The sequence below is a fragment of the Pteropus vampyrus genome, unplaced genomic scaffold, assembly GCF_000151845.1.
Source record: "Pteropus vampyrus isolate Shadow unplaced genomic scaffold, Pvam_2.0 Scaffold4, whole genome shotgun sequence".
In the NCBI taxonomy this organism is placed as follows: domain Eukaryota; kingdom Metazoa; phylum Chordata; class Mammalia; order Chiroptera; family Pteropodidae; genus Pteropus; species Pteropus vampyrus.
Window position 1 is genome coordinate 19,710,351 of NW_011888785.1, and position 12,050 is coordinate 19,722,400.

General features: G+C 34.4%; 2 protein-coding genes across 7 annotated transcripts in view; one reads left to right on the forward strand and one right to left on the reverse strand.

Moving 5' to 3' along the window:
• The window catches only part of LOC105294804 (phosphatidylcholine translocator ABCB4), a 68,169-nt gene extending 65,915 nt beyond the window's left edge, over positions 1-2,254 (forward strand). For 2 of the 3 annotated variants that reach the window (XM_011364175.2, XM_011364184.2), the window contains 2 exons: positions 883-1,029; positions 1,445-1,651. In XM_011364175.2, the coding sequence (XP_011362477.1) occupies positions 883-1,029; positions 1,445-1,651 (354 nt within the window). Of the gene's footprint in view, positions 1-882; positions 1,030-1,444 lie in introns of all 3 variants that reach the window. The other variant, XM_011364164.2, reaches the window with a different exon arrangement.
• A 1,377-nt stretch (positions 2,255-3,631) lies between these two features.
• The window catches only part of CROT (carnitine O-octanoyltransferase), a 42,762-nt gene continuing 34,343 nt past the window's right edge, over positions 3,632-12,050 (reverse strand). For all 4 annotated transcript variants that reach the window (XM_023533452.1, XM_011364208.2, XM_011364197.2 and 1 more), the window contains exons 14-18: positions 11,007-11,130; positions 10,024-10,102; positions 9,845-9,938; positions 9,604-9,723; positions 3,632-4,654 (exon numbers count right to left, since the gene is read on the reverse strand). In XM_023533452.1, coding sequence (XP_023389220.1) covers positions 4,534-4,654; positions 9,604-9,723; positions 9,845-9,938; positions 10,024-10,102; positions 11,007-11,130 — 538 coding nt within the window. In that variant the 3' untranslated portion in view covers positions 3,632-4,533. The remainder of the gene's footprint in view (positions 4,655-9,603; positions 9,724-9,844; positions 9,939-10,023; positions 10,103-11,006; positions 11,131-12,050) is intronic.

Here is a 12,050-nt window from a genome sequence, read left to right on the forward strand (position 1 = left end):
CGATCATTAACATATAGTTATTGACTTCAGTCAAGTATTGGACTTAACTGTGAATGGAAAAAACTTTAAAGCTTCAGCTTGAACTGAAGCTTTGACATTGGACTTTAGGACGTTAATTCACATGATATACACTGAATTCAGTTCACTCTAAACTGAACTGACTCAATTTGTACTTTTATACATTCCATGTTTTGGCTTAGAATGTTCTCTCAATATCCAGCTTCCCAACTTCTCTACAAAGGTATCTAATTTATCTCCTCTTTCTTCTTTCTCCCACCTTATCTCCACAATTTCTATTTCCCTCTTATCTTTCATAGAATGTTGTGTATACTACTGATTTGGTACTTTCTTGACCTTATAGTGAATGCTCTCTATGTGTTTTTTATCTTAAATTATAAATTCCTTCAGGGTAGGAACAAAGTTGAATTCATTTTTGTACAGCCCATAGTTCTGAGCATAGCAGATACTCAGTAATATTTAGGTGAATAAATGCATTTAAGAGAATAAACTAGGCTCTATTGGGTCATATGTATATAGCAAATTAAAAAAAAAAATTTAAAGCTTAAACTAACATTTAACCTTTTTAGTACTCCAGTGACATTAGATCAACTGACATGGTAATGGTAGGAATTTGAGACTTTGTTGCAGAATAACACTGAGATCTGAAATCACTAGTTTTCTATTTTGATTTTGAAAATGAACATTCTGTTAAATGGAAAACACGTTAAATGGACACCTATGTAGGTGTTATAGAACTTTCTGATTCCAAATATTTTTTCCTTATACATAGAACTATCAAATGTTAAGAAGTACAAGTTTATTTGATATAGCATTAGTATTCAGAGTTAGAACTTTATTAATTTTATTAATGGCAACTTGCAGAAATATGAAACAAGAGTGGGAGATAAAGGAACTCAGCTCTCAGGAGGTCAGAAACAGAGGATTGCTATTGCCCGAGCCCTCATCAGACAACCTCGAATCCTGCTCTTGGATGAAGCTACATCAGCTCTGGATACTGAAAGCGAAAAAGTATGGCCTCCCATCTCATGTTCCATTTAATTTGTAAAATAGAAGTTTTTGTGCTGTTAACCATGAAAAAAAAATGTAAGCATAGAAAAAAGTAAATAGAAATTTAGACAGTGGTTATTTTGAGGTAGAATATTTTATCTCTTTCAGTATTTTTCAACTTTTCTAAAATGATCACCTATTACTTTTAGAAATTTTAAATATTTGTGATTATTTACAGTGAGAATCCATTTTTATTATAATTAAAAACAAAACTACATGTCAAATTATATAAATACACATGCATAGAGCCAAAGATTCAGAGATAAACAAAAAATAAATTTTCTTGCTTAGATGATAAAATGTTTAATTTCCCTTCATGTTAAAACTTATATGTACAATTTTTTAAGATAAGGCTTCTGTTCTGATTTATCAACAGATTGTCCAAGAAGCCCTGGACAAAGCCAGAGAAGGCCGCACCTGCATTGTGATCGCTCACCGCCTGTCCACCATCCAGAATGCAGACTTAATAGTGGTGTTTCAGAATGGCAAAATCAAGGAGCACGGCACACATCAACAGCTGCTGGCGCAGAAAGGCATCTATTTTTCCATGGTCACTGTCCAGGCTGGCACACAGAACTTATGAACTCTTGTTATAGTATGCCTTAAAAAGAAACTCAAATCATTCTACAGCTTTTGCAGACTTGTAAAAAAAAAAATGTTTAAGACATCGAAAAATAAAAGTACATCTTACACCAGACCAATTTAGAACATCCAGTTTGGGGTTTGATACTACAGCATTTAAAATTTCAGAGTTAAAAATGACATCTTTCTTGATGAAATATGAAAATAACCTAGCTCTTCCTGAGTTATCAGAAATATCCAGAGAAAGAAGAGCAAAGTTCAAGTATATAAAGCTGTAGTACAGAAGTTACAGACATAGGGAAAATTCTTATGGTCCTGAATAGTTGTAGATGACAGGATATTTTGGGAACAATTTTCCCAAGTACAAAGGGAAAATAAATTGTTAAAAAGTCTATTGTCTCCCTTGGTAGGTTTCCAAATTATTCTATTGGGGGGAATTAAGGTTTTTAAAAGTGACTATCCCCAGCTTTATCATCAAAGTCCAAGAGAAAATGAAATTTTCCTTATACAAGGCAACTTTGCAGGCATACATTCGTTCCAAAAAGCAAGAGACATATTTCTTTAAAAAATGTTTAAAACACAAAAATTACACATATTATCTCAGTGCAATTTGTAATGTTGGAAATATCAACAATAAAATGCTATTTACATAGCAACTGCATTTTTTTTTAACAAATAATTCCAATTGTTTTCAGAATATGAGTCCACTTCTAACAAGGAAGAAATATGTTTAGATGAAGAAAAAAAAATATTCTAAGCAACACTTGGAAACTAATCACACTGAAGCATTTTTTCCATAATTTACTGCAGCAATATCAATTCTCATTGCAGTGACATCTTGTTTAGGTCAGTAAACTATTCAAACCAAGTTCTTCAATCTATAATAAACCACATATTGTATTACCAAAAAATGTTTCAAATGTGACCAGGTCTATCAGACTAAATTTCAGATTAACCAAGAGAATGGGGCAAGGGGTACATTAGCACAGTGACCAAAGGTGAGTTCACCTTACTCTTCTGTAGTTATTCCCAAACTTACCTGATGAGGATCGTGAGGCATCTGCCCCTGGAAAGTCTGACTCAGTAGGTCTGGACTGAGGCCCAGCTATTTCTCTGTAAAAAGCTTTGCAGGTGATTTTTTAACTTTAGGCAATGCAAGGAAGCGTGTTAAAGCATGAGCAAAAAGATGCTTTTCTGTAGGAGGTGATCAGTTTCCAAAAATACCCAAGTCTTTAGATATTATTTAAAAACAACTAAATGATTCCAAAGGGCCTAGCAATTTACTCTACGAAATTGTACTAGTGAGGAAAAGGGTCCGTAGTTCAGATTTCATCTTCCTATTCTATAGTAACTGTTAAGGACATATCAAAAGCCAACTCTTTTCACCAAAAAAAAAAAAAAAAAAAACCAGTCTTATCAAATTCAGAACATATGAAAATGTAGAACAACAGAAAGAACATCTATAACCAGCACACTAAATATATTGTAATCTTTATGTGGTAGATTGCTACAAAAATGGCCCCCAGTTATTCATTTTCCCTCTTATGCCCACTCATTTACATTTACAGTTATTTACAAAATGACTTTGCTGCTCTTATCAAAAGATGAGTTTCCCCCCCCCCCAACATCTCTTAAATCTGCACTGCCCTTGTAACTTGTTTTAACCAACAGAAAGCAAAAGTGACATCATGTGACTTCAATGTGACTTCAGAGCCTCGGCCTCAAGGGGCCTTGCTATGTGTACCTTTCCCTCTTAGAACACTCCCTCTGCCAAGTACAGAAGAAGTCCAGGCTAAAATACCGAATGATCAGATACACGTGGAGAGTCCCAGCCACCAAGTCCCCAGGCAGTATGTGAAGCCACCTGAACTTACCAGTCTCAGTCTAGCTGCTTAAACAACTCAAGCAAGACAGCAGTGGAACCATCCAAATGGGAAGTCGACAGACACAATCATGAGAAAAAATAAATTGTTCAAAGACAGTAAGTTTGGGGCAGTTTATTATATAACAATACATAAGTTAGATCAGAAAGTATAAGGTCAAACAGGAATGAATCACTTATTTAAACACGATAAACTATATGATTTTGAGTTGTAGTAGAAAACTACAAAATCGAACAGAGAAGAAAAAGAACTGTAAAACCCTGAGAATCTGATAGTCAATATTTAATCATTTCGAAGTCATCGACAACTAATTTTAAATATAAGTGCTTTCATTTTATGTTCACAAAACTAATTACAATATACTATGATGCATTTTGTTAGGGGTTTTTTTTTCCCATGTGTCAAAGTACCGGTATAAACCTCTCTACTACAATCTAATTCTTCTGATAGGCTCTATTTTTTTTTTTTTTTTAAGATAACTATTAAATTGTAGTAGTCTTTTCTAAACATAGTAGGCTTGTATGCCTGTAGAGAAAGTGGAAGACATTGATTTCAGGGAAATTAGCATCCAATCATGTAATTCATATCCAATCATGTACTTCATACCCTTTGGCAACTAGAAAATGTTAAAGTGCTTGAAAGATAGACTCTACAATGGTGTTGAGAGAGAATTTATAAACTATACAGGTACCAACCTGTATTGAAAAGTTAGAGTAAGACCTGTGTTGTTAAAAGTTGTGGATCTGCATTGTTGAGGCTTATCTTAAACTTTGCACTGTTCTATATTCACTATGTCATAATTTGCATTGCTGCTGCATCAAAGGAAGCTTAAAAATATTTCTACTTTCTATGTCACAGTAAATTTAGAGCATGATTCTACTAATCTCTACATTTAACATGTTTCCTTCAAGTCAATACTCCTTCCTATCTCACCTCACCACCCTACTCCCAGCACCCAGTTTAAATGATATATTTTGGTTAAGTGCTTAATGTATAATCTCTAAAGATAAGAGGTGTTCATCAGCTGCATCATGTCATGGAAAGCATGGAAAGTCAGCTGAACTAGCTTTTTTGCATCAGTCTCCGGACATGATTTCCAGGCTGAACAGGATACGACAAACCTGTGAAGCACAAATAATAAGTGATTAAGTACTATGCAAAAATCACAACGCAAAAAGACTCCAGATGGTGATGGTGACTACAGCCAAGACTTTTATTCTATTTGGCTGTTCATATATGAAATATGAATTCTTGCTGACATTAGATAAATGTAACCTGACACAATGGAAAGTAAAGCCATATTTATACATAATGCTAGGAACACCTAATTTACTATGACTAGAGACTAAGGACAAAAGAGAACAATAAAAACTAGCCAGAGCTCAAGAGTGCTTTGGAATAAGGTTTTATTGTATTAAACCCACCTCTTCCTAAAAAACACCTTCCTAAGGTGCTCTGAATGGAATGAGGTGGAATATAAATTCATGTCACTGTTTGCAATGAAAATTGGAACTACTTTTAACCCATTTCCCATTTGCCGAGTATACTCGCTGGTGGCGCTTGTGGCTGCAGCATTTACCCCAAGATAACTCACAGATTACAGTCCTAACCTTACTCCCCAAATTTGCCATGAACTCTCTCACTTTTATTATTTTCAATTCGCTCTAGTATATCTATAGTCTTTGGAAATAAATGACATCATTCTATTATAGCATTCTGATTTTAGTAGTGGTATTTCCATTTACAAAATATAGTAATTCTCGATCGCTGAAGATGTCAAATCCTAGAAAAGGCAGCATTCCTACACGTGATGTTAACTTTGTTTTCAAACAGTTGTTAGCCAAATATTCATTTGATGAATCCGATTTATGTATACATTTCTATTAATTAGGATTAGAGACAGGTTCTGTTTAGAAATAACTCTAAGAATAGTTTTTATATTTTATTTTCACATTGAAAACCAGACAGATTTGGGTCAGCCTCAAAGAGTGTGTTTATGTAAAATTAACGCTGGCAGCAAGCTGTACTTTCTTCTTCTAAATGAGAAATGGGTTAAAGAAGAATATGGTAATTGAAGAGTAAAAAATAATAATAAAATAGAGAAGTATAAGTGGAGAAAAAGCTATTTCTAGAAATCCAGAGAGAAACTCTCTTGGAACTATCTCCTTCTAGGTCCTGATGAAGAAATCCCCTGTCTGGCGGGTGATAAAAGTGGCCCCGGAAACTGAAGGAAATAGGAACGAAACCTGGCTTCCAGTGGGCTCAGAGCAGAAACTGGGCCCTAGCCTTCTCCTTTCCAGACATTCAAATTTTCTATAGCAAAACATGCATTAAGCTCAAGTTAAAACCAAAATGTTGTGTGATATAAAGCTTGTAGATGACCATGCTCTGTCTCATTATACAATGATGAAACTAATGTTTGAGTCGATCATATGTGCTGAAAGATATACAGGGACCTACAAAAGTCCTGCCTTCTTTACACTTAGTGATTCATGTCACTAGTTATTTTCTAGCTACACTATGCATATAAGTGTCAAATACTTAGCAACATCTAAATATACTTCTTTGCAAAGATGAACAATTGCTATTTAAGTGTTAATTTAAAAAAATCAGTTATCTTTCTAAATTATAGAAGGAAATAAGTACTTTCACAAAAGAATATACACAGATGCCAGTAACAAAAGTTTTATTTCATAAGAAATTGTTATTTTTGCCTATAAATTGGTAAAGAATGTTTTATAATGTTTAGAGTTGGAAATGATGTGATGAAATAAAAAAGTATATATTATCATTATTTGTAATAATGAAAAACTGGAAATAGTAGGTAAGAAGTTAAATTATGTAAATCCTTTAGACATTATTCAACCATTACGATATCTCAAAGCGTATTTAATAGCACTGGGAATTGCTTGAAATAATAAATGAGAATGAATTCACAAAAAGAACACTAAAATATTTATAATATGATCTAAATTTTTTCAATATTTTACAAAATTTTTATGAGCATGTAGTATGTTTAAAATAAAATGCTATTTCAAAAATAAACCAATATCTCTTAAGTTATACAACTTTCACAATTAACAATGAATGAAAAAATCCCTTCCAAACCATTTCTGTGCATTTCATTGGAAAATTATTTTGGGTATATTCACAGTAATGACTCGTAAATGTACACCTCTAGCCCTGACCTCTTTTCTGAGCTCCATGCTCATATATACAACTGCCTACTGACAAATCATCTTATATGTAAATATAAATAATAAATTCCTGAATTAGCAGAAATCTCTAAGTCAACATGTACAAAACAGAATTCTTAGTTACACTCTACCGTGTCTCCAAACCAATTTCTTCCCTAATTTTCTCCATCCCAGTAAATGCCAACAACAAAATTAGCAAGCTGTCAGTAAGTACTATTGGTTCTACCTCCAAAATATATTTCAAATCCCTCCACTTATCTCCGCTTTATTACAACTGCCTTGTTCGACTTATCATCCGTGCTTCCTGATTTCTCTCATCTCATTCTTGCCCATATTACTGTCCACCTAATTTATATTCTGTATAGCAGCCTATGGTCCTTTTTACATGTAAATAAAACAGGTAACATTCATGCTTAAAACTGTTAAAAGTTTCCTATTATTCTTAGGAGAAAATCCAAACTCCCTATCATGTTACAAGGTCCTACAACAACTGACCACCCCAACAAATCAGTATCTCAAGGAGCGTTACTTTTAAAGCTCTCCAGATGATTCTAATGGGCACTCGAGTTGAAAACACTGCCCTACGGGATTTAGTTCTTGTCTATCTCTCTTCAACTGCTTCTACCACCCTCCTACTCAATTGCTAATGCCAAGCTCCTCCCTCCACCAGGACTTGTAAACTTATGTCCCACAACAATATCACTGTGAAAACATTTACTGAGTGTACCGCATTTATGAGGGAGTTACAGAGCTTGTGGGCTTATAATCTAGGGAGGGAGATAAATGACACACAATGTACACACACACACACACACAGATGCAGTGGGTAGTTTCAAGTGTTAAAATAGCACTTCCCCCTTCCTCGCAGGTATGTGCTATTTTAAACGGTCAGGTGACAGCAAACATCTGTAATGAAGGGAGTGATTCTTACATATGTCTCAAGGAAGAGAATAGTAGGCCAAGAAAATCATGACTGTGAATGCCTTGAGGAGAGAACTTGCTTGGTCTGTTCAAGGTACAAGAAGTCCAGTGTGGCTGGGGTAAAGTGAAATAGGAGAACTGTAGGAGATAAGGTCAGTGAGGTGAGAGCTAGAGCATGTGGGATCTCACAGGAGAACTCTGAATTTTACTGTGAGTGAAAAAAAAAAGTCCTTGGAGGGTTTTGACTAGAAGAATGATATAACTTGAGTTACATTTTTAAAAGGATCATTAGGACTGTTGTGTAGAGAACAGACTGTAGGGAAGGAAAGGTGGAAAAAGATCACATAGGAACCTGTTGCAATAACCTAAGTGGGAGAAGACAGTGGCTCAGCTTGGGTGGCAGCATTGGGCATAGTAAGCAGTGATCAGATTCTGGAGAGCTGTTTTCTTGGATATTCATTTGACTAAGTCCTTCTCATCCTTAACATCTTATCTTCCTTGTCACTCCTAAGACACCTTCCCTGACCACACTATATAAAGCAGTGTTCCATCTCCCCACCAGTTAGTCTCTATTACCACATCAACTTGCTTATTTCCTTCACAGCATTCATCAGTATTTGAAATTATCCTGCTTATGTGTTTGCTTTTGTCCCTTTTTCTCAAAAAGAATATAAAACTCCATAAGAGGGGGGGATCTTATCTGTCTTATGTCCTTAGTACCTAAATCCTTGGCACACTATATATTCTCATTAAATACTTTCTGAATGAGTGAATGTAACTTCTGCCCCAGGATCATTAAAAATGTATTTTTAAAAAAATCAGAGCCAAGGTATTTATCATTGCATGCAATATGGGATCCACTACTTGTCAGGGACTCTATTAGAATGCTTACTTATTCTCTGTATTTGGTAATAATTTTAGACCTCTGACCCTTTATTATGAGAAATATTAATAAGATCAATGTTTAATCTTTATCATTCAACCTTTAATTTGTATATTAATATACACAAACTGAATATCATGGGAATATATAATCCAAGGATTTAGATGCCAACAAATTCACGCATCACTGGTATAACAGACTGTCACACTTGACATGAAAGCAGATGATAAAATTTTGAAAAAATAACACTATAAACTCTTTAAAAAGGGAAAAGTATAAAAACAATATATTAGAAACTGAAATACTTCATACATATATTATCATTCCAATTTTTCACATTCCTTTGGAAGTGCTTCTAATCCTGCACTCTTCTTATTCAGTGCTCAATGTAGCCACATTTTTAAAATTTATTTATTTTTTAACATTTTATTATTTTTTTTATTATTTTCTTATAATAAAACCTTCCATGCTTTGAAAGACCCCTGAAGACACTGCCAGACTGCGTGAACAAGGACCTTTTTTCATGCCTATCAATCCCACATTACCTTGTACTCTCTTTTTCCCCTACCAGGTTAATATTTTCTTTCTTACTCTTGCCACGAACTTAAATCAAACCTCATACAACCCAAATGAAAAGCATCTGAATTGGTAAAACCTTTTAAAAAACATACAACCAGTCTCTTGTCTTGGTCTCATTAGCGTTGTCTATAACTCCATGAACCATTACATATTTGCACGCTAACTTCACCTGAACTTACCATAAAATACCTTGGATAGAACAAATATGCTAATATGTACACTGGTTTTTTGAGGAGGATGATGATATGATCGCTGATTCAACCTTAAATGGTGTTCTGCACAAAACACCTAAAGGACTGATTTGACAAATGTCTCAAAAGCAGGACAGAGAAACAAATACACATTAAACATCTAGTGGTAAAAATAATTACCCATTAGCAAGTGACAGCTAACAATACAATCAGAATCACAGTGTAGGAAATAATTCGAACAACAAAAGTGATAGCTTTCTTACTCTGTAGCACAGTAAGAATAAAAAGAGCAGCCTCACCTGTCCTCTCTGATATGATAGAAGAATCCATAGCCATTGTGTACCATGGGAACCACCATTCCTTGGACTCTTAAATAACCAATCAGACTTGTTGAGAGAACAAAGTTTCCACCTCCTCCACTGTGTAACACAAATAAAAGATATTATACCAGGCTTACAGATGTTTACATTGTTTCTGAAGAGCTTTTAACATTCAGGTAGAAAGAAACTGGTAAAGTTATAAAGCACTACAATATATTACCTTCTGGAGAAAAGTGGATCTGTAAAGAGTTCTGGAACAGGAAGACCTTCCTCTTTTGCTATGAGTGAAAGACCTAAAAGATGACGGTCAAATCCTGCAATGAAACCCCAAATCTGCAGTTAGAAAAAATTTTTCAACCTGAGAATTTTTTTAAGTCAAAATAATTCCAATACAAGTACCTTTTCCAGTTGAACAATCTTTCATCATTTTATTATGTTTTGCAAAAGCTTGCAACATCTTTTGCTGCCGCTCAAAAAGCTGTTAAAAATCAAGAGATGCTTCAATAACAAGCTGTACAGAAACCAAATAAATAAAAAACCTGATCTCAAAGTAATTAGGACTTGGGTAATTTGGGAATGAAAAAGTTTTTAGGAAGACCTCTGAGACACATACTTCTGTGTCTTTTCCTCACTGCTTCCACTACCTTTTTTTTCCCTATATGCCCTGTACCTTGATTATTTCTTTCCCGGTACAAGAAAACATAAACTTGTGGGCAGCAATGAAGTGACATTAACAAGTGTAAAGAAAGAAGCAACTATGATTTCAAACTAGAGAACAGTTGTACAAAAATGATACTGAAGCAGTTCCATGAAACGAAAATAAATTGACATGTACCTAACTATGTCTATCAAAACTAAAGAAATAAATGCAATGCCAAAATAGCACTGGGAAAGAACTACCCTGTTTTCTAAATGCTTCCGAAAGAACAGTAAATAAAACATATAAACAAATATAATAAATAAAACATATAAATAAAACAAATAAAACATATAAAACTGTTCTGATACTAATACATGAAAACAAGAATCTGTGATTTCAAAAATGTTCAACCACATTAAGAAAAGATTTCTTTAAAAGGAATTTTGGGAGAGTCTGTATTTTACTGGTGTTATTCTAAATATAGATCAATAGTAGCAAAATTCTCAAGGTATTGAAGAAGATATTTTGCCTAGAAAATGATACAAATGGGCTTCCAATTTCCTATCCTTCCAACTATATAGTCAACTGGAAAATGAACAAATTTTTTGAAAACTTAAGGAAGAATGTCTGAAAGTATTTTACTGATCCAGGGGAATTGAGATAAAGAATTAGTTATTCAAGGGCCAAGGTTCTTTAGAACAATTAAAAAAATGCTGTAAATTTTTTCTTTTCAAATACTCACACTGGTAGAAGGATCTTGCATGGACTGGCACCACCTGACTGCTTCTACTGTACATGATCGCACAGTCTCTGTACGACCATGATAAAAATATCTTGTCATAGCTGTTTCATAGCAGCAACCAGGGCTACAAAAAAAAAAAAAAAAAAAAAAAAATAAGAATAAGAGAATTTATCATAAGAAAGAAAATGCTCTAATGTTATTACAAAGAGAGTCTGCTTAATAAAGCTGGTTGGGTCAGAGACTAAGTTCTACAATATTAACTACAGTTGAGACTTTCAATAACAAAGAGGCCATTTTCAAAATCAAGGAGCAAAAATTACTCTGGTGCACAGGGCCTGGTATAATATGGAATATTTCAAAGGCTTAGCTGCTGTCAGTTTATATAGTAAACTGTAGTCTGTGGTAGATGGTCTCTAAAATCTCCCCCAGTGATCTCTACCTCCTGCTATTTTATGCCCTGGTATAATCCCTCACTTTTGAGTTGGAGATGAACTTAGTGACTAACTTCTAATAAAAAGAATATGACCAAAGTGATGGGATGTCACTTCTGAAATTAGGTTACAAAGAGAACTCTGTCTTGCTCTCACTTTCTTACCCTGATACTCTGAGGAAAGCCAGCTGCCATGATGAAAGCTGCCCTATGGAGAGGCTCAGATGGCAAGAAACTGAAGAAGGCTTCTGGACAATAGCTTGAGAGGAACTGAATCCTACTAATAACTATTAGAGAGTGAGGATGGAAGTGGTTCCTCTCTGAGCAGTACCTTCAGATGAGAACATAGTCCTGGCTGACACCCTGACAACAACCTTACAAAAGTCCTGAAGTTAGAGGCACCCAACTAAGTTGCAAATGGATTCCTGACCAACAGAAAATGTGAGATGCTAAATGTTTATTGTTTTAAGCCACTAAGTTTTGGGGTAAATTGTCACACAGCAATAGGTAATACAGAGTCCTTAGCCTTTCGTTCCTTTATATAAAACATGAATGACTGTAGAACTAAATAAAAGCATGATTTAAGAAGTTCCCTAGAGTGATAACTGTTTTCC